Genomic DNA, 23459 nt, shown 5'->3' on the forward strand with positions numbered 1-23459 from the left:
CTGTCTAGTGCTTGTATTGTGTGTGTATGTGGTGTTTATAAGATTTGTGATAAAGGAATGACTGTTTTTGATTACGATGGGGTTTTCCTTTATTTATTTTTAGATTTATCATCTACATCCATTTTTTCCAAGACATTTCCAGGATATTTTTATTTTCAACGCGTGCTATGAAGTAAAAATTAGTTGGGTCCAGTTCAAAAATCAAACGTTTTTCTTGATCTATGGTGGTGTCTCGTTCTGGTTCAGCCTCTATGATGGCGTTTGAAGTTGATATTTCAGATTTGGTATCTCTGGTAGCTCTGGCTCGGGGTCCATAATGTTGCTTGAGGATAGCATCTCTTGTTGAGTTACTTTTGGCTTAGCCTCCGTTTTCATCTCTACAAGTATGGGGATATTTTTTGGTCTTGGTGTTACGGGTTTTGGAATGAGTTGAGCTCTTAAAGTCGTTGCTGCGGTTGTGAGAGCTGCCATGACGCTCTGAAAATTGATCCATTTAGACTGTTTTTTGCAAATTTGGTCATGTAATTCATACAGACTTATTTCGATGTCTTTCTTGCAGTACGGATGGAATCTTGTATCTATTCCATTTTCACTTCTGTTCTTCTTTCTAGGCTCAGCAAATGTTGTCTTGTATGCTGGGTTACTGTTCTTTCTTGCTTTTTCTGCGTCTGATTCCTCAAAATACTGAACGTATCTATATGATAAACGTCCCTTTCTGTCCCGTATTGTTTCATAATATACCATTTTTCCAAACTTGGCAAAGTGTTGGAAAAAGGCGTCGTCCTTTTCTTTGTCGATTCCTTGCCAGAGTAAAACGCAGAACGACCTGTCCTTACTCATTTCTCTTGTTTCCCGCATGCCGGTTACGACTTGTATTTCGCGTTAATCCATAGGATTCCTTTTGGCTGGAATTGGCATGTTTTCATAGGGTAAAGGTCTCCTTATAGGTATGGCTGTTGTTCTGGCAGGTCTCTTGAACTTATTTTCTCTTATGAGAACGGCTTTTAGAACATTTGCTCCCATAGCCTTCATTATTGTATCGTAAGTTATAGTAATCTTTTTGCTTCCGGGATCTGTTCTATGATTTTCGGTGAAGATGCAGTATAGTTTGTGGAATTGGTACCTGCATGTCGCAGAATATTGACACGTTTGTAGTTGTCGCTATCTTCCTACTTTCTGTAAATATAGATTTTTCTGGGTGTTAGGGGATGTTATTAATGTTTGGTTTATATACATGGGTGTGTTAATAGTCGCATTCTGCTTCATTTTTAAATTGGGGTTCTATTAGGGATGATTTAGATTTAATTAATTTACCACATCTCGTTTTAGAAGTGCTAGGGGTTTCCGTTAGATTTATTTCGGTTATCGGATTGTCGCGATTGGGCTCGTTAGATTGGGGCATTTTATATGATTGTTTATTTAATTTTGGGCAGGGTATCATCATTCCGCATTTTATTCCCATTATTAAGGCTATGAAGCCTACTATCATGATTAATTGGAAAGTTAGACCGCTATACAGGAGGGTGTTTGTGTTATATTCGCGTCTTTTATGTTCTTTTTATTCACTTAGCTTTTCTATCATTTGTTTTAAGGGTTTGGCTTGGTTAAAAGCTAAAATTTTATGTCTCTTTGATCTGTACATGAAATTCGCATTTGCTCCGGGTTGACACTTAAATATAGCCATGATTGATCTTTATCTAAATATTTCCATTGGGTTTTTGCACTTATTCCATATCTTATGTCACAAGTCTTTAATATTTCTGTGTTGGGGTTTAACAGCATTGTTACTTCACAGTCCTTTAATGTAGGTATGCTCTCAAATGGACCAAGTATTGGACATATGAAGGCGTAGTGCGTTTTTGTACATTTCATTGTGGGTTCTGCATCGAATTTAACATATTTTTCTTGATTAGAATTTATTGCCATGTATTTGTGCGAGGGTTTCACGAAGACTATCTCTGTTGTTTGATTTTGTTTATTTTGCGGCACTGCCACCGAGTGCATTCTATATATCTGATATGGTTCTCTGTCTACGAATGGGACATGTACCACGGCAATCGTTCTTTCATCTTGATGGATCGCGTCAACTTCTAATATTTTGATTATTTTTTCTATTCTCAGATGCTCTGTGGGTATGGCAAAGTGCAGGTTTTCGATGGTCCTCTTTACAGATGTCATGATTCGTGTTATTATAAGTTCCGGGTGAATTTTTCTTTCCTTCAGATTTCTGAGTACCTTTAAGACCTTCTCGTTACTTTTTATTAGATGGTTCAGCGTTGATTCAAGGCGTCTCACGTACACTGTTATTTCTACTAGATGTTTTAGTTCATTATCTTCTTTTAACATTTTGTTTATTGCCTTCGTCATGCTCGCTTCGAATCCTTGGAGTGCCTTTTGATGGTTTTAGATTATGTTGTTTAATTCTTCAAATATGCCCTTTTTGGTCCATTATTTGCACGATTTTTGTTTAGTCTCGAAATAACGTATCTATGTTCTTGTTGATGTTGTCTACGTCGTCGTTGGTGACTAAACCGAATAGGCTTTTGCTTATTGAGCCTACTATTCCTAAAGGTGCAATTCTCTTCATTCGAATACGTTTGAGGTTCCTCACTGCGGGATATGATTGGTGTCTCATTGTTTTGATGGTTTCGTTTATTTGCTTTTGCACCTCTTTGAGAGTTTGGTCTTTTAATTTTATGAGATCTAGACCCAAAACGTGTTTGCATTTTGTTTCTTCGATTCTCGTCAAACAGCTGTTATATATCTGCATGAATTCGTCTATGTCGATGTAGATCTGAATTTTCCAGTCGGCTCTCCTCGTTTTCATGACGTCCACTCTCTCGAAGATGCCAGGATTCGGGTCCAACAGGTCCATTTGATATGGAGATTGGCTCTGGGCCGTTATTATTATGTTAAAAATTATTAGCAAAAGTTTGTTTATTTTATTCATCCTGCAAGTTTTGATATGAGTTAATATAAGTTTATGAAAATTTTATAAATATTTTATTAACTTTTTATATATATTTATGTGCGATTGATTAATCAGAATTGGTATCAGAGTCGTCCTCTACATGTTTTAATTTATCAATATGCTTTCGAATTCCTTTACCATTGGGATATTCTAAAATTACATTTTTCCTACCAATAAATTCAATAATTTTCAAAGGTTTATTTCTATAACCATCAAACTTTCCTGTTCGAGGTTCAGTAATGAGTCTAGCATAACCTCCCACTTTTCCTTTGAATTTCTTAATCTTTTTATCGTAAATTCGTTTCGTTTATGTTTGTTTTTAATTTGTTTTTTCCTTGCTAAGAGTTTCATTTCATCGAGTCTCAATATGAAATCCCTAATGTACGTGTTATAGGTTCGTAATTTTTCATTGGATGGTATTTTTGTGGGGAAGCGGGTTATTCTACCATAGACTAACTCAAAAGGGGTGAAGTTAGTTGCTTAACGTACGCTAGTATTATACGTAAATATCGCGAAGGGTGCTCTTTCGAGAGAGCTATTAGTTTGGGGCCTATAGCCAGAAGTGGTCAAACGATTTATTTTGAAGTTTAGTATGCATTGAACTATGTTTGATAGGAAGCTGGACCCTCGATCAGATAAAATTGCTCTGGGTACTCCGAATTGGCAAATAAGGTGTCTCATCTGCTATTGTAGTGGCGTTTAAATTTTTGATAGGTATTGCAATGAGATATTTGGTCAAATTGCATTGCATTGTTAGCAAATGGCAATTCTTACTGGGCGTCATTTTGAGTTTGTCCACTGTATCTATTGATACTTTGTCGAAGGCTTCAATGGGCGTTTCGGTGATAAGCATGGGTTCCTTTGTTTTAAGTCGTTCAATTCTCTTTTCTTCGCAACTTTCGCACCTTCTGATGTAGTTTAAAATGTCATTTATCATTTCGGGCCAATAATATCTTTCTCTTATTTTCTGGTACGTTTGATTTATACCTTTATGTTCTTCTGTTAGGCTATCGTGTAGGTTTGCTATAATCTGCTTCCGTTCGCTCTCATTAGGTAGCTGGACCTTTCCATAGCAGATAGTTATTTTGATTGTTGAATTAGCGAAGACCCGCATGAGCATTTTGCTGATTAAACCAGGTTCTAGGTCATCAGTAAGGTCTCCCCGTCTTAAAATTCTAAAACTTTTGATATCTCTGTTAATCATTATCAGTTTGAGGTTCATCAGTGCGTTGTTTAAATCTTCAATTCTTATGGTATTGAAGTATTTTTCCTTTAATACTACAGAAAACACATTATACTTCTTGAAAGATGTGACCAGTATTTGACCAATTTTTGGCTTCTTGTTTTTCAGATTAAATGGTTCTATCGCTCCTGTTTCTTTTAGTAATTTTGATATTAGGCTGTTGCATTCGCAGTCATTCGATATGAAATGCACTATATTGTCCTTTTTGTAAGTTAGGCATTCTCTCACTGTTTTCACATTATCTTTTATTGGTACACAATTAACACTTTTTCCTACTGTTGATCCATGATTGGTCTTCAGACTTGTTGTGGTTCTATATCTCTTATTAACAGGTGCTAATTCCACTGTGATGGGCCAAGGAAAAGGTATTATTGTTTTGGGCGGTTTCGAATATCTAATATTCACTTCTGATGGCTCATTGTCTTTGATTTATGTTAGAACTCCTTTATTCTTTTCCTTCTTTGTGCGTTTAGTACTATTTGCTATCGGTAGAGAACGTTTTATTTTGGATGTGTCAGATATTCTACCTTCTCCCGGTATAATTATAATGTCGCTGCTCAAATCTCATTCATCATTTGAGAGAGGGACAGTCACAATCATTGTCCATTCTCTTTAGAAATTCTGCTTGTGTGTGACCTATTTATTCTTTCACCTTTTCTCCTAGGACTTGGTCCATATGTTCAGTACCCTAATGCCGGTTGAGTTCGTGCATTCTAAAACGCATCTGTTCAGTGATTTCTTTTCCCTCTAAGAGACACAGTGGTAAATCGTTAATTGACTTGTGCTCTGAATCAACTTTGTCCTTTTCTGGCATTATGCTCTTTTCCTGATATCTCCTTAAACTTTCCACAAACTTCTTGCTTGGTTCTTCTACTTCTTTCTTACTTAACGTAGTCCTTATGGAACTTTCCTTTATGGAGTCATCGTTGGTTTTTATTTCCGTGATTTACGGTTCTTCTGCACTGACTAGCACTTCAATGTTACTAATGGTCCTATTCTGACTGTCGGTTGATGATGTGTCTCCATCTGAATCTGAGTCTCCTGATTGGTAATCATCAATTCTCAATCCACTGTACCTTGGATCGGTCAGTGACGGTTTTTCGGTTTTACTTCCTGCTAATGCTGTGGTTGATAGCCATGACCTGCGTGATAGAGAGTTTTCTGCTGGTGGGTGCATCAAAATCTGTGTCACTTTGAGTATCCTTACTGCTTTCTTCTTCGCTAGTTGCAATAGTCTCTGATGCAGGTTTGGTCACTTTTAACAAAGGTTTTTCCACAGGTTTATTTATTTTGGCAGACTTGATTGACTTGGGCATTTTTGGTATTGCTCCTTGCTTGACATATGTGGCTAGTAGACTTTCTATCTTTGTTGTTCTTCCTCGCGTTCTTTGTGCAATCACGCTGTGATTCAATTTGGGTGCATTTTTGTTTGTTTTTGCTCCTACTGATCTTCCTCTTCCTCTTTGTGCCGTAGTCTTTTCAGATGCTGAGTGAGCTCTGTTTTAAAAAGCTGTTCTGTCTGTTAAAGCATTGCTCTTGATTTCATTTTCCAGTCTCATGATCGAATATTTGCTGATTTCCTCTGTTTCCATTGCTATTCCAAGCTTGCCAATTGTTGCGTTGTTGCTGCCCATTATTGTAGTTACGATTATAACCACCTCGTCCGCTTTGGTTGCCATAATTGTTTTGATACCCTCTTCCTCGACAGCTATCACCTCGATAGTTATTTTGATTGATTTTGATAATTATTCTGCGGGTAATGATTTTGAGCTTCATTTTGCTGCGGTTCATTGTACGTTCTATCGTTGACATACACCACGTAATCTGAATTATTTTGCTGATTATTTTGATAGCGATTGAACAGCCAACAACACGATCACTTGTGTTGTTGGCTGTTTCTTTTGCACTCTTGTAATACTTGGAGTTATTCAATATGTTTTTTTCTACTTTGACTCTATTCTTTTTGCTAAATTTATTTTTAATTAACTGTAGAATTTTGCTTAATTTATGCCACCACTCTCATTTGCCTCCAATATCACTTTAGGATTTCAAAAGAAAGAAAAAATTTAAAAGGGTTTGTGCCTTGGAGGCATACAAAATCTATGAACCATAACAATACGAAAAAAAAAAATTACTAGGGTTTCGTATCTCAAAAAAGAAGTTATCATAACAAATTATCATAACCTTAATCCTAAAACGAACTTTTTTTATAATAAGAGAAAAATCAGATAGCTATATCTTAATAATTAAATTCAAAATCGAAATCAGTACCCCAAAAAAAAACTTAATTTCTTTTTAATAAACAATTGAATCTCATCGATAAATTTTGGAATTTTAGGAATTTTAATTTTTATTAGGTTAATTGGTGACGTTTAAGTTTTTTTTTGGGGTACTGATTTCGGTTTTGAAGTGTATTAAAAAAATTAAGTCTTACGTAATTGTATATGAAGCGTCACTCATTTTTATTTGATTTTGTTAAACATAAAAAGGATTTGATGAATACGATAAAAAAGAAAACTGAAATTCTAAACAATTATTAATATGTTTATCCTCTAAAATGATTAAATACCTCTTGAACAAAGAAAACCGAATTAATAATAAAGTATTATTCCAAAAACCAAAGGAAATTTTAATATTGTTCTTAAATTTACAAAAAGTTTAATTAACAAAACCCTAAACCACAATTGTTACTTCCTAAGAAGTTAACTTCTCTTAATAAAATAATTAAAAAAAAAATTATTTATTTACGAAAAAGGTTAAACAAGCGCAATCTTAAATCTGTGTTAATTAATAATGATTATTATAGTTATAGAACTCTTAAAATGTTAGCCTTTCGTTTTTAATATTTAAATTCCGCGCCCGCTCAAGATGGCTGCCGCGCGCTCTCTCTCTCTCTCTCTGTTTCTTGACTCTGCCCCGACTCGACCGCGTCAGTTGCGCGCGCTTAGTCTCGCACCTGTGACGTAATAGTCCAAGAGCCAACCAGTTAAAATCGTCGTCATAAGGTACAAGGTTGTTCTCCACCGAGATCAGTACCTTATATATTGAAGTAGACATAGCCGCATAGGCAGAAGTGTACATGGGGGACGTCAAGTAACATATGACCTAGCAATTGGAAAGATCGCTTATCAAATTAAATCTAAAGAAAAGCCAAATTTTGAAAACATTTTCATTCATATGGGATCATTCCACGTGATGATGGCGTTTTTTAAAGCTATCGGAAATTTTATAGATGAGCGTGGTTTAACGCAAATAATGATTCAGAGTGGTTTATTAGCATCTGGTTCGTTCAACGGTTTTATTAGTGGTAAACACTTCAATAGATGCAAACGTCTGCACGGAATCGTTTCTTCAGCATTGCAAATTTTACATTTTAAAAAGTTCGTAAAAAATAGAGAAATAACTATTGGTGAACCTGTAATTGAAATAATTAAAAATTTTCAAAGTAAACAAATTACAATCGACGATTTCAATGATAAAGAGTTACAGCATATAACTTCAAAGTATTTTAAATATAAAACAGAAACATTAAATGGCAAATATGGCAAAACGGCTCAATTTTATGTGATATACATCGAATTCATAAATTATTATTTTATGTTTTCTAGAAGCATTCGTATGGGAGATTTCGACCTATTTAAATTTATAATACCAAAACTTTGTAATATTTTTTTATGTTCAATCAGGTGAACTACTCTCGTTGGTTAGTATATTATCACGAAAATTTATGAAAAGTCAATGAAACACACCCAGAGCTTGCAGAAGAATTTAACAAAGGATTCTTTGGTATCAAAAGAACTGATAAGGCTTTTTCTAGAATTCCAATAGATTTATCATTGGAACAGACAATAAATGCCGACGCAGCAAATAAATTAACAGGCATAACGAATTTTACAAATTCAATATCAGCTCGCCAAAGGTGGGCAAAAAGCCATAGTCTCAGATCAACTATTATATCACACGTCTATCAAGATAGTGGGTTGAAAAAAGTACAAGATGTTACATCAGATTTATAAAAAAATCAAATTCGTCCAAAGAAATCCATTTAATTGGAGTACTGGAAACGGAGATTTACTTTACAATAGTAGTACAGGGCGATGCGTTACGCGAATTATTCATAAGCGAATGTGCAATGTCAGATAAAAGATTTGAGCAGCCTATAAAACAAAAGAAAATATTTAATTTTGCAAGTTGTAATGTCACCAAAAAAGTAAAAATTAACGAAAAAGTGCAAGAAATTAGACTACAAAGGGATTTGTTTGGCCGTATGCTTGGTATCGCTATCAAAGAAAAAACTGACGTTGAACAAATTTTGACTTTTCCACTTACACCGGTGCCCATGTCTTTATGCCATTTAGATGGATCTATATGTAAAACTGAAAAATCTGCATTGAAGAGCTGCTTTCAGTTGAATGATGATTCACCTCAACAAGTGAACATACGGATAATCGATGGTTTTTATTTATTGCACTGCATGAAAGAAATTCCACAGAATTTTAAAAATATTTCCGAACAAATTTTATAAGCTATTACTTATAATAATGTAGCTGAAATTCATATTATTTTTGATAGATATTTTTCACCATCTGTAAATGACTATGAAAGATCTTTAAGAGAAGGAACTTCAACAGATTATATTATAAGTGGCCCCGAGCAAATCAGACCTACAGATTTCAATAAAGAGTTGAGAAATGATAAATTTAAAGAAGCTCTTGTAAAGTTTTTAATTACAGATTGGGTAAATAATGAAATTTATAGGTAACATTTATAGGTAATAAAATCATTTTTTTTTAATTTCGATTATTGCTATCAATATGTGGTAGATGACGAAGGAAATGTGAAAAAAATAATAAACCATGATTTATCCTGTCCTGCGCATGAAGAAGCAGACACAAAAATTATTTATCATGCATGTAATACAAATTATAATAGAAAAATACCATGTTCCGATACAGATATTTTTGTAATTATGTTAGCTAACATGCATAATTTAAAACATAATTCAAAAGTCTGGATAGAGATGGAAATGGAAAAAGATACATATGGAAAGAAGTAAATAATTAATCTTAATACGTTATACATAACTCATGGAAATACTTTATGCACAGCCCTACCAGGTATTCATGCATTAAGAGGTTGTGAAGCAAATCCATCCTTCTATAGAAAAGGAAAAAAAATCCTTTGAAAATTTTATGTAAATCAGAAGAGTAACAAGAAGCATTCACTGATTTGGGTAATGATAAATGGAATAAAGATGAAGTTTTTACAATTTTAGAATCTTATGTTTGTAAAATATATGGCATAAAAACGAATATGGTTAACGATGCTCGATACCAAATATTTACACGCAATTATATGGTGAAGAACATCAATGAAGCATTTAAAAAAAAAATCTGAAAAACGTTGATGCTTCGAATTTTCCCCCATGTCAAGATGAATTAAAACAACAATTGTTCAGGGCTACGTTTATAGCAAATGTGTAGACCAATGCAACAAAAAAAATTGCTAGCGATCTAAATCCTTTAGGTCGTTAATGACAATAAATACGACTTTCTATGGTTCACGGGATCCCAATTTCCGGAAACAGTTCGAGATATTATTGTAGAAGATGATGATACAGAAGCGGAAGAAAATAAATCGTGTGAAAGCGATGAATCAGAAAATAACTAATTGAAGTTATATATATATATTGTTATGATCGGGTTCGGATAATAAAAATAACAACACGTTATTTATAGAAAATCACTCTTGAACTCGGACTCTTTATTCAAACGTAAACACAACTATTCTCAACAGCTGACAGAACCAGACTCTAACTAAACAACAACATCCGCGACGTCGTTGATCTCATTGCTAAGGGTAGCTATGCGCGATTCTTGGTATTCGAATCGCGCAACGTTCAGGCTCGGTCACAACAATATATATATATATATATATATATATATATATATATATATATATATATATATATATATATATGTGTGTGTGTGTGTCTTCGTAATCTTATTTTTTATCATAATATAAAACGTGTATCATGTAAAAATGTATTTACTATTTTATATCTAATACCTAGTGCAAAATCTAATTTTTCCAGTTCTTCGCATTTATTATTGATTTTTTTAACACTTATCCCCCACCTACACTTCTGCCAATTTTTTTCTAGCACATTGGCGGCTTGAAGAAACGGTATGTAAAAAGGCAGATGTTTACCTTGTGACGTAAGTACAAATTTATTTTTTGCTACTTCCGGTACTTCTGCCGCCATCTTGTCCCCAACATCCGCTTCTGACAATTTCTTTATTTATTAATAACACCGTTACCTACATTCCTACAAATTTTCAAGCTTGTACCTTATGACGTAAGTTGAATCTTTGGATTGGCATGTTCGAAAATACACCCACGCATACGTCCCCCATGTACACTTCTGCCTATGCGGCTATGTCTACTTCAATATGTAAGGTACTGATCTCGGTGGAGAACAACCTTGTACCTTATGACGACGATTTTAACTGGCTGGCTCTTGGACTATAAGCCGTAATCACGTGATTGAATATAAGCGCGTAATTCAAATTTGTATTAATAAAATCGAGTATATTTTATGTACGGGGCCAAATTGAATTTACTGGTTGAAAGTTCCACGATCGACTTCAGCGTTAGGATTTCTTTAATTCTATGCAATGATTAACAATGTTACAAAGCCGAATAAACCAGATGAGTGTTTCTTTTAGTGTATGTGCTTCTATTTTGTTTTCTAAAAGTGTTTGCAAATGAAACTAACTTTGACGTGTTCTAAAATTTGTCCTTTTTATAAATGATAGTAAAGGTAAAAAGTGTTTGTTTGTGTATCACTAATGAAAAATTTGAAACTAGGTGTTTAATACATTTGTTGAACAACAGAAATTAAATGGTCTTGTTTTGACGTGCTTTTTTAACCTTTTCACTTTCTTAAATGCTGATGAGACCAATTTGTTTATATTTTTCGTTTTGAAGTATTTTAGAATAATGTGTTTTTCAAATCAAAACTACTCACAGAAAAATGTTCAAATGCCATGCATATCTAATTATCTTAACTTAAATTTTCAGTGTATAGATGCATAAAAAGAGACTCGCACGAGTACTTTAAAGTGCGCTTTTGATAAGGGGCTTCCTTTTCCTACTTATTCTCACAAAATTTTAAACAATGAGTGTGACTTTACCGATTTGTTGTCAGTCGCACTCTTTTATTTCTGATACCAATTTTGATGTTTTTTTTTTTTGCAGTATGGAGTCAATACTTCTGGTCCTGAACAGTCAATTCTCACTACTACTGTGAAAATCATATTTCAGCACCAGAGCACCTGCGTAGGAAAACACTCCAGTTCGACTCTGGTTGGAAAACGCCAGTGATTTTTAATATTTGTCGACCAGATTGAGGTACGTATATCACACTTATATTGACTTCGCATGTACTTTCTTTCTTTTTATATAAAAACTAACGGACCCTTCCCTCTAAAGTAACACAGCTTTACCAATTTGTTGTCGGCCGTATTATGTAAATTTTATATGTTCATGAAATATATTTTTTTCTATATTAGAATCATAGATGTTTTAATTATTATCATATGGGGTCCATTTACAAGCAATAATTTTGTTCTTTTGAGATAATTGTGGAATTACTTTTGTCGAAATTTTAAGAATTAAAATGCTATTGGGTAAATTGATTTTATTTTCAGCAAATTTTTGCAGGTCTAAAAATTTTTTTTTTAAAGCTGGTTCATCAATAATTTTTCTCTTCAATTTAAATATTTTCCTAACACGTTTTTTTAGCAGATCATTTGGACAAAAAAAAAGAGCAACAAGTGATTCTAAGTATGAAAAAGCTGGAGCTTCCAAAATGGACGCCCCCTCGACTATGCACGCGCGTTGGACCGCACGAAGGATCTAACGTCACAGCACGACGTCAAGATCTTCAAGCAACGCTTTGACTTGACGATGCGCGCAGTTCGAAATTTGACACCCGTCTTTGTTTCAAGTACCACGCGTGATTTTACTCTTAAATTCTTTTTCACCTTTTCATTTCGCGTTCACTTTTCCGTTTTAATTTTTACGATATTCTAATTATTAATTTTTTTTTAGGAACGCGGACCACTTCAATATTATATTATTGTGTCCAAAAGAAAGGAAAAACAAATTTGCTTTGAGATAGGCAAGATCTCGGTGGGACCTCCAATTTTGTTACAGAAACTTGTTGTTTTATCTTTCTTTTCATGCGAGTTTGCCTACCTAACACACTCTACAGATGTCCAGAGGGAATCTGGTAAGAATTTGTGTCCCTGAATGCAAACGTTTTCCTTTCCTTTTCGTGATAGTCCAAATTAATAATTGAAAAGCTTACCTTGCGTTTATTACTTGAAGACGTTCCTAGATGGCTTACTCTCGCTTCTTATATTTTCCTCCTTTCTTATTTTGGAAACTTGGAGTGAGTGGTTTGGAAAAATTCAAAATAACAAAAGGCTATAGACCAACTAATTATGTATTTTCTTTCAAAGAAATTTTGTACACAAGTAAAACGAATCTAAATCTCTGAATAAAATCTGAATGTAACTTTGAAATCTATCGGTCCGCCGGCTTCTGTTCTTGATCACGGAGTGAGAGAGCAGCGTGGCTTGAGGGCGCTCGGAAGTGATTCCGGACCTCCCACGCCGCCGCCAGCTTACTTTCCCTCAGCCGCGTTACAATGTCGACGCTTGCTGCACTAGTTGTGCGCCAAACTGCAACGTAGTTCCGCATGTGCGCCTCTAGCCGTCGGCGAGGAAGTTGTTTGGATCAGCGAGATTCTTGGCCACTTGATACTTTTGTGGCCTTGAGTCTCGCTGTACCTTTATACGTGTGGAACTTTCTTGAAGCCACACTTGAAATTATTATTTCAAATGTGGATTCAGAAAGTTGTCACGTAACAATCTGCAATTTTTACGTTTAAGGTTTTCATGTAAAATGTATAGCCTCAAAGTTTTATGATAAATACTGGTTTATTGCTGCAAAAAAATCAATTTTGGCGTGTTAACTCGAATTAAAAGCATTTTCACGATTACGTGTACATATAAAAAAGTTGTATTTCTTTGAGATCTTTACTTTTTTTTGTAGAATGCATAGAATTCGAGTAAGAGCCAAAAAACCGTTTTTAGCAATTTTTGGATGTGACCGCATTCTGCGTATACAAGCAAGATCCAGCCCAAAATAAATTTGGCACCTTACTATTACGAGGGGAGTTCGCACACACATTTTTAGCAATTAATAAAAGTCTCTCAGAAATAATCGTGTAACGCCAAAATTTTTATTCAGAAAACACGCGAAAATTGAACAAATTGTGCCCGCATTCTCAAAAAACGTAGACGATCGGGATAAAAAATAATTAGTTTACACGTTTATGCGAAAGGAGATTGCTCCCATAATTTTGACCTGATCGGTCAAAAATTGCGTGAGATATCGCATCTCACACGTTTTTCGACGACAAAACTTAATATGTCAGTTCTGTCTATTTATTAATCAATACTATAAATTTAATTGTAAACTAATATAATAAAATTTAAGTTAATAGCAGTCAATCTTATAAGTATATAATCTGAAAAAATGTTCACTTTCAGCAGACAATGTCCGGGTATAAAAATCATCTCTTGAATGGCGAGACAAAGTCTATGATACAATGCACTAAATATACAAAAAATATACCAAAAAAAAATTTTCACTTTCAGTAGACGATGTCCAGGTATCAAAATCACCTCCACGATGACCAGACATATTTTATGATACAACGCAATAAGTATACAACCAATATATACTAAAAAAATTTGTTTCATAATACGTGCATGAAAAACGTCACTTTCCATGCATATAAAGTAAATGGAAAATTGAGTTTTTCTTAGCATCAGGGAAAAACTACTCCCTTGGGAGGAAGAAACTTTTTCCAGAAGGAGTTTCTTGGAAAAGGGAGTAGTTTTTTCCTCACTGTGCAGCCTATCTGACAAATGTGTGTGTCAATATACGTATTTTCGAAATTTTTAAAATATTTTTAAAATGTTAATAATTTCGAAAATTTATCACACACTCGATAATAATTTTTCAAAGTCGGTGGATAATTAGGTTAATTTTTGTAAGAAATATAATATATTTACGATTTCTCGACTTCGGTAGGAATATTTTTAACAATAAAATCAAGTTCTATGATTTTTTTGGCGATGATGCAAGTGACGCGAGTTATTTCTATAAACAAACATGTATTTAAATAATTTATCACTAAGCTTTTAATTTTTAGTCAATAATGGACATTAAGGAACAGTTTTCTCCTACGGTGACTTTCTTTATTTTGATGTTTACGACATCTGTGATTTTTTTAGGAATGCTCCAAGCAATTCATAAGCTTTGCCACAGGCTTTAAATATGAATTTTAATAATTTTAGCACAAATTTATGAATATCTTCTATGAATTTTTTAGTGGTCGTAGTCCGGATCGAAATCTTACTTTCAACAATATTAAGGTTTAAATGGATAGGTATAACACACACACACACACATACACACACACACACACACACACACATATATATATATATACTAGTGGGGCTCCGCTCCCCCGCTCGCTTCGCTCGCCAACCCCCTATTGTAGTTTCTGTGTGATTTTATCTTCAAAATTTTATTTTCATGAACTGATAATTATGTTCTGGATGGTTGAAAATGATCGATCTTATTGTATAAGAAAACCTGTTACTGGAAGTAAAAGTATTGTTTAACATTGAACTTCTACTATTAATGGCATTTAAAATAGTTTTAGCTAGTTTTTGAAGTTTTCTGACGCTTGAAATTCATCATTTGAATTTATATATATATATTTTTTTAAATTAATTTTAATTTTTTTTAATGTTCTTAATGTTTAAATCTTTGTGCCGCAAAAGGCATCTATAAAATGATTGACTTTATAAAATTCGAGTTGCGCGCCATTGGAATTCTCTTGGAACTGATACTTCTTACCTTAACCTAAACCTTAATTCTATTTAATATTATCCAATTTAAATCTATTTAATCATAATATGTTATAAATTTGTATTTAATTGGACTGTTAATGCGGCCTTATTTTACTACGCAATAGCGTTGTGAAAGTATGACGGTCTCAAGCCCGATAACGCAGAGAGCAGTCATGTTATTTGGTGGGGGGGGGGCGATGGGGGGGCGGTGGTGGGTGGTGGGGGGGTTTTTGAGATTTTCGAAAATAACAGAAAAATGAAAGAATTTTACGTGTTTTGGTGGGGGGGCCAAGGTGGGGGGGGGTGGAGGGGTGGTGGGGGGTAGTGGGGGGTAGTGGGGGGGCGGTGGGGGGGAGTCTTGCCAAAATGACTATATAATATAGGAAGATATTTATTTATTTATTTATTTAGAATTTACTGTATTCTTCTGTATATTTCGCGCTATCGCTGATGGACGGGACACAGGAGAAGGCGACGCGAATGAAGTACTCTCTGATTTATTACAACTAATACTCTGAAGACTTTATTCTCTAACTCTAGTAACACAGAGGCGAGAGAGCGTGTGCTCTACTCGGCGGCCGAACCCAGAATGGTGACCGGGGGCGCGTTCCCCGCTCGCCACAGAGTGGCGTCGGCCGAAAGGCATTATGGCGCCGACTTTGGCGGTAACCTCGCTAGTCGAAGTCGGGTCTTGGACGCAGCGTCTGCTTACGCTGGCGGCGCTGCTGCCCAGCGCGTGTAGCCACAGCTACTCCCCCGCCAGTGCCGGACGTGTCTTGTGTCCGGAACGATACCGTCTTCTGGGGCCTGTTGAGGGATGGGCTGCCTCGGGCGTTGCTGTTGGACGTGCCTGTGCCGATGGCGCGGCTGATGGAGTTGCCTACGCCGATGGCGCGGCTAGTGGAGTTGTCTGTGCCGATGGCGCGGCTGGTGGAGGAGCCGATGATGGTGGGGCCCGCGCAGGGAGCGGGGCGTTGCTGGGTTGTTGGTCGGCTACCTCCAGGTACGCCAGCTTGAGGGAGCTAGTCGACAGGGTTTTGGCTTCGCCATTGACCTCGACCACGTGCCGCTGGTCGTCGATGCGTCGGAGCACCCTGTGCGGCCCCGTATAGGGCGGCTGCAGCGTTGAGCGGACTGTGTCGACCCTCCTGAAGACGTGCGTGCAGGTGCGCAAGTCGCCGTGGAAGAAGGGCTAGCGAGGCGGCAGATGTCTGGACCCTGGGGCTGCCCATAGCCTACTGATTAAGGTGCGCAACTCGGTGGCGAAGGCCGGTGCGTTGACGTCTGGGTGACTAGCTGAAACAAAGAAATCTCCTGGAACTCAAAGAGTGGTGCCGAAGAGCATGTCGGCCGGAGATACCTGCAGGTCTTCCTTGTAGATTGTTCTGAGGCCCAGCAGGACGGCTGGGAGGACCTGCGGCCAAGGTGTTGATGCGCAGCACATGAGGGCGGCCTTGAGAGTGCGATCCATCCTTTCCACCAGCCCATTGGCCTGCGGGTGGTAGGGTGTTGTGTGCACCTGGTCGGCGCCGATGATCTTGGCGAGGGTGGCGAAAAGGCGCGCCTCGAACTGCGGTTATTGGTCCGTTGTGATGGTAAGCGGCGTCCCGAACGAGCTAATCCAGTGCTCGAAGAAGGCTCGCGCGACCGTGTCTGCCTACTGGTCTGGAAGAGGGATGGCGTGTGGCCACCTGGAGAACCAACTGTCGACAAGGGTGAGACAGTACTGTAGACCCGAGCACGACGATAGCTTGATAAGGTTCAGGTGCAGGTAGTCGTCTCCGTGAGCTGCTCGATTGTGTCGGTGGACCTTGGCGTGCTTGCATGGCACGCAAGCGCGCGATCTCCTTCCGCATGCGTGGCCAGAAGTACTTCTGGGTGATTGTTCTGGTGGTCGAACGGACACCTGGATGAGAGAGACTGTGGAGTGCCTCGAAGACAGTCTTTCTCAGCTCCTTAGGGATGTACGGACGAATAACGTTCCCATCCACCGCGCAGTACAGGGAGGAGCCCTCGATATTGACGTGTTTGTGTCGATTTAACCATAATCCCTCTAGAAAAATAAAATTTTCAATCATGAGTTTTCAAAAGTTTTAGATTCTAATTTTTTTACACTTATGTTGTTGTTTAAACATTCTTTTTAGTCCAATAATATGCCCGAATAGTTATTTGGCGTTGGTTGAAACTACCGCGAGGTGTAGCCCATTGAGTAGTGGCTGCGGACCATTAGGGGCCTAAGCAGGGATAGGTTGAGGTCGGCCGTTGGCTGGTTGACGGGACATTGGAGGATAGGATACCACCTGTGGAACCTGGGACTAAGGGACTCCGGGAGCTGCAGATAGTGTGAGTTCTGCTGTGTTAATGCCCAGCTTTCGCAGGGCCAAGACAGAGGGTGTGGGGGGTTCCCATGTTGGGATTAGAGAAGCTAAGGTTCAAAAGCTTGGCATCAATTTGCCGAGTTGCCGAAGCTATAAACAAGGGTTTATAAAGTTATTACTTATGGTTCAGGAGGCACAGCACAATGGGCTTGACCTGAGTGCTCGACTGGCACGTCCCCGTGCAGAGGCTGCCGCAGTTTACCTTCACCCAACGGACTAAGGCTAAGACTAAGCTAATGAGCAACTACAAGTAAAGATTTAAGAAGTATATTTGCAGAGATCGATAAATTCCTATAAAAATAATAATTAAGATAACAAGAAAATTCGTCCGGATCCAAATTTTGGATATGATTGATGCCTTCTTTCTTTACTTAACTTGGTCTGTAAAATGCAAAGCTTCCCTAGGTAGGAAACAAAAACTTAATTTTTTAATAATTGAGTTTTGTCTCAGGAAATAATTAGTGAAATGACTTGATATTTACACAGTAAGTATTATTTATAACAATCATGATTTTTGTAGAACTTATACAGTGTCTTGATCGAGTTATAACGGTTTAAACAAATTTCACTTTTTGTGCATAACAAAAGAACTTTGAACTGTAATCTAAATTATCTGCGGTGAAAAGATAGAAAATATTATTCACTTTTAGGTACACATTCACTATTTTATTAACTTTTTCTATAAAATTGTCACGAAAAACTAAATTAAAGAATCGCTATGAAACTAAAACACAATAATAAAATAAAAAACAGATTTTTTTCCTCATTATGTTACGTAAAAACAAAAAGATCAATCATCAACATATGTAAGAGGCCACAGGTCATACAACAACGCCACAATGGTTATTATAAGAAAAAGTGGCAGACTAGATTTATTTATAATTGTAACATATAATAGAAAATGGGAAAAATCAAAATTAATTTTGAAACGATTTCCGAAAAAATGTAGAAAAAAAATATCTTAAATGCCATTAGCAGTAGGAGTTTGGCTTTAATTTAGTACTTTTAATTTTTTTTTTTAATTTTCTCTATTTCGACAAACATAAAATTCTTGACATTTTTATGATCTACAAATTTGATATCATACAATAAGATCGTTCTTAACCAACTAGAACGTGATCATCAGATCATGAAAATTACATTTTAAAAATAAAAATCATACAAAAACTACAATGGGGGGTTGGCCAACGAATATATATATATATATATGTGTGTGTGTGTGTGTGTCTGTGTGTGTGTGTGTGTGTGTGCGTGATGCAATGCACTATAAGTATACAACAAATATTAAATATAAAATATCGATTAGTAAAACCATCGTTATATTTAAGTCTAGTTTTTTAAGTTACCTGCATACGCTATAGCAAAACTATGTAGTTTAATTAGGTTATGGCGAATTTTATTATCAGTAATCATGGTTAGCTGTAAGTTTTCACTGAATTATTGTCTTATGTTGACTTTGAGAGGAGAGCGAAATCTATGCTGTGAATTCTCTTATGCTGTGATGAGAATATTTTGTTTTGTTTTGAAATCACTAGATACATTGCGAAATTTTTAGAAAATATTTAGACATGTTTATATCATTATTGTATTTTGCTTGCTATACGCCATACGGTCATGTGACCACTGGTGTTAATAAAGTTATCTATCTATCTATCTATCTATCTCTCTCTCTCTCTCTTGCTCTCTCTCTCTCTCTCTCTCTCTCTCTCTCTCTCTCTCTGTCTCTCATGGGAAATATTTATCGCGACGGTTTGCGAACAAGATTTTTTCTTAGAGAGAGAGAGAGAGAGAGAGAGAGAGAGAGAAAGAGAGAGAGAGAGAGAGAGAGAGAGAGGTATTGATAACCACTACTTTATAACAAGTTGTAGACATTCATCGCACTGTTCCGCAAAACACACGTGCAGCTGACCGTGCATCTTTCGCCACAGTGATATTTCGCCATCTAACGGTAAATATAAGCACATGCATTTCAATCGCTCCTGCTTTTAACTGGATTATCTCTGCCTTTATCTGCCTTCGGGCTCTTTGTTTGTAGTTTCTTGCACGCACTTTTTTGCAAGTTTTGGACTGTGCTAATTTTTATTGGCCGGGGTTCGACGCTCGCAGAGAAATCTTCATCGTACTGTTCATCGACAAGGCATCCGTGTGTGAAGACCCCTTGCAGCCATCTTGGCATCACTTCTGGCTTTTTGACACGATTTTCCTGGAACGAACTGTGAATTCCAGCTTTATTTCCTGGTGCGTCTCGCCTCAGCATCGTTTCCAGCTACCATGCTCTACGCCCAGCTTCAAAATTTACGTGATGTGATTTGGTTGAACAAGAATTAGCGCTAAATTAAATACTGTTTGCTTACAGTGAATGTGTGCGGATTTTGTTTGTGTTAGTTATTTAGCTTTAATCTAGTCTAGTTGTTAGGTAAATTGAGTGTAAAATAGTGCGAATTTTTAGGCAAGTGGCGTTGTTTTTAGCTTTATTGTGTAAGCTGAGTGCGAGTATTCAAGTCTCTGTAGGTTAGGTTTGCCCGACCACCTGGAGTCGAACTATTTTTAAGTTGATTTATTTGAGTGCTAAAGCCTTTTATATTGTGTCCGCAGGCTGTGTCGGTGCGAATTAATTTTGTTTAAGCTACCTTCACGCTCGAAAATCCACTCTCACAAAATTATTCACATTGACTTCGTCCACTTGAGTCTGTATTTTATCGTTTTTCGGCTTTTCTTCGCATTTATTGCACTTTTTGTGTTGTGCCTCGTCTGCGGATTGTGATTTCAGCAATGATGATGAGCAGTTGTATCGGTTGCGCATATGTGAACTGCGTCCGTTTTGGTCAAGGTGACCTTGACTGTGCAAAATGTAACCGTGTCGGCTGCCGTCGGAGCGTCTGAGTCAGTGGTGGCGTCTCCTGCCCCCGCCCAAGCCTCAGTTTTCGATGATAAATTTGAGGAGCTGAAGAGCTTGCTGCAGGGTAGCTACGCCAGCATCAGGAAGTCCCTAACTGGTATTGACGACAGGTTTGCATGCTTTGACTCTCAGCTGGAGCAGGACAGGGCGGAGAGGCGTGCTATACGTGAGGAAGTTGCTGGATGCCCGTTTGAGGGCCCTTGAGTAGCGCCCATCTGCTGTTCTGGCTGATCCGGCTGTCGTGTCTGGAGACGGTTCTACACCATTGCCCGATGGCCGAGTTGTCCAGGCTCTTGCTTCTCTTGACTCTGCGTCGGAAGTTCAGGACCAACTGTACCGCTCACGCAACCTCCTTCTGTACGACGATCCAGTTGGCGAGTCAGACTCTGATTTGGCGACTGTCAGGGTGATCTTGGGCAAGATTTCCAGCCTGGATCTTGATAAGATCAGCGTTAGGAGGTTTGCCAGGCCGACCTCTCGAGGGACCTAGACACCGCCCTTGAATGATTATTATACCTTGACACTAAACACCATGGAGCGCACCACCTAGACGTTGTCATTGGCTACCCTGCGCCTCTAGGTTCCTTCCTCGAATGATTTTTACACCTAGACATGAAAAAACCACAGAGCGCTCCACCTAGACGTCGTCATGGTACACCTAGAAACCGTACTTGAATGATTTTTATACTGAGACCGAAAATAATCTGAATCTTGTCATCGGCTACCCTGGTAAGCTAGTTACTGTCACTGTTCTCGAACGCAGAGTATGCACTGGCAACCTCCTTATTATAAATATCGTAATATATTATATGAGGAATGTAAGGATATGTAAAAAAGTGGAAAAACAATTCTCTATCATTTTTGACGCACAGCTAACTTTACCGTCCTTTCACACTGGAGGTGGCTTACTTCACTGTTCTTTCACACTGAAGAAAGAAATAATGATTTGAGCAAATAATATACAAGATTGTTCATATTATATAATTGAGAGCGTTTTTTTCTTTTGACAACTTTTATTAAAAATCACACAATTAGCACACAAATGTGATAAAATATAAAAATCACTTCAATCTCGGATACCAATATAGAAGTAAATAGTGTCGCGGGAGCTAAAGCTTCGTCTGCTTCTAAAACTCGCCTTCGTGGCGCTACCGCGCCACTTGATAAGGAACATGATTGTGTATTTATAAAAATGAGTCAAGGTAATAATAATAACGAATGTGAAGAAAAAATTTTCAACTGCGATAAAATAAAACAATATTTAAATACAATGTTAAAAACAATATTTAAAAACAAGATATATAAGCCCTCCAAAAGTAACGTATCGTCTACTACAATATGGAATGTACGTTTATAACGCGTAATTTACCGATTAGCTGTCCTTTTAAGAAATCAACAGTTTATAATCAATCATCATGTGATTATCACGTGATATTCGCGTGATAATTTTGTCGATAACTTTACATATTATTACATGATAATCACGTGACGATCACGTGATAATGGTACGATAATCACGTGATTTTTTCGGTAGGGATCACCCAGTAAATGTTAAAGAATTATTTGAAAAATATAAAGTATATTTTTACAGTCCATTGTTAACTAAAGAAATATGTGAAAATATCTCACTCAAACATATCAATTTCATTTTAACTAGTCACGGGTATACACTGACTGATTCTAGTTTACCTAACTTTAGTGAGGGTGTTAAGGGAACCAATTATGAAGAATTTCATGTAACAAATGAAATTGAAAATAATTCATTATACAATATAAGCTCTTTAACGAATAAACAACGTGAAATTTTCGATGCAGTAATAAATATTATAATTAATAAAGCTAATCAAGTAAAGTGTTTCTCTATCGATGGACCTAGAGGAAGGAAGAAAAGCTACATACTAAATACTATTATCACTTATTTAAATAACGAAAATATAAGTGTTTTACCTGTAGCAATAAATGGAAGAACTTCACTTGTCATTTGTAAATTACCATTAAATATAAACGAAGATTCAAGGTGCAACATTAGTCCCAATCCAATATATGGAAAAAATCTGAAAAATTTCGATGTCATAATTTGGGACGAAATAACAATGACATTAAAACATGCTTTTCAGACAGTGGATAAATTATTAAAAAACTTATGTAATAATGATATTGCATTTGGTGGCAAAAGAATAATTGTATCAGGTGACTTCCGATAAACACTACCTGTTGTGAAACATTGGAATCAAACAAAAATTACTGAAATTTGTGTGAAAAATTGTAAGATAATACGTAGTAATTATCTTATGAGTTGTTTCTTGCTTCATTACGATTAAATATAATAAACTTGAATTTGTTTGATTGATCTCAGTTTTTTTCTGTAATTTCATTGCGGAATATATAAAACTCGCCTAGCCTTTTACGTTTTTAAACGTTAAATTCTTTTTAGAGTTTATCATTACACGTAAAAGGGGCTCAATCTTATGAAGAATTAAAAACATTCGAAAATGTTACATACGCAACATTTCATGAAGTAATTGTAGCTAGAAAATTAATAACCATTGATGAAGAATGGGACAAAAGCTTGGAAGAAGCAATCAAGGTTGAATTTCCTAAAACTTTGTGTAACCTGTTTGGTTATATATACGCGACCATTTCATGCGTGAGGGCGACGTTGCCAGTTCGTCGGTACTCGGGAAGCGCGCGCGGAATCAACGCGTGCGACAGACAGTCAAAAGCGCTAGTACAGTCTAGACGTGCGACTTTTTACCGGTATACCACCCGCGATTTTCCGTGCCTCCGAGACGTGAGGGAGAGCAGTGACGACCAAGACCATCCGCTGGAGGAGAACACCCGAGCCACCATCACCTCGAGCACCCGGGGTACCCCAGCACGTCACCGCTTCAGCCAGGAGGGACGCCTCCCGGCCATACAGGACTTTTACCCATCGGCAGCCGACGGATACGCGGCGACCGAACACCCAACA

General features: G+C 36.9%; 2 protein-coding genes across 5 annotated transcripts in view; both read right to left on the minus strand.

The window, feature by feature from the left end:
* Nucleotides 1–23459, minus strand: part of LOC107981668 (ras-related protein Rab-32) — a 229075-nt gene that overhangs the window by 107852 nt on the left and 97764 nt on the right. The window contains exon 2 of one of the 4 annotated variants that reach the window (XM_031928298.1): nucleotides 22436–22542. The exons of the other annotated variants lie outside the window; for them this stretch is intronic. Coding sequence (XP_031784158.1) covers nucleotides 22436–22542 — 107 coding nt within the window. The remainder of the gene's footprint in view (nucleotides 1–22435; nucleotides 22543–23459) is intronic. 4 annotated transcript variants of the gene reach the window in all.
* The window catches only part of LOC103316989, a 357042-nt gene continuing 346291 nt past the window's right edge, over nucleotides 12709–23459 (minus strand). Inside the window, exon 8 of the transcript XR_004345276.1 lies at nucleotides 12709–13228. The gene's annotated coding sequence lies outside the window, so the exon portion shown is untranslated. The remainder of the gene's footprint in view (nucleotides 13229–23459) is intronic.

The sequence above is a fragment of the Nasonia vitripennis genome (assembly GCF_009193385.2).
Source record: "Nasonia vitripennis strain AsymCx chromosome 4 unlocalized genomic scaffold, Nvit_psr_1.1 chr4_random0005, whole genome shotgun sequence".
Classification (NCBI taxonomy): Eukaryota; Metazoa; Arthropoda; class Insecta; order Hymenoptera; family Pteromalidae; genus Nasonia; species Nasonia vitripennis.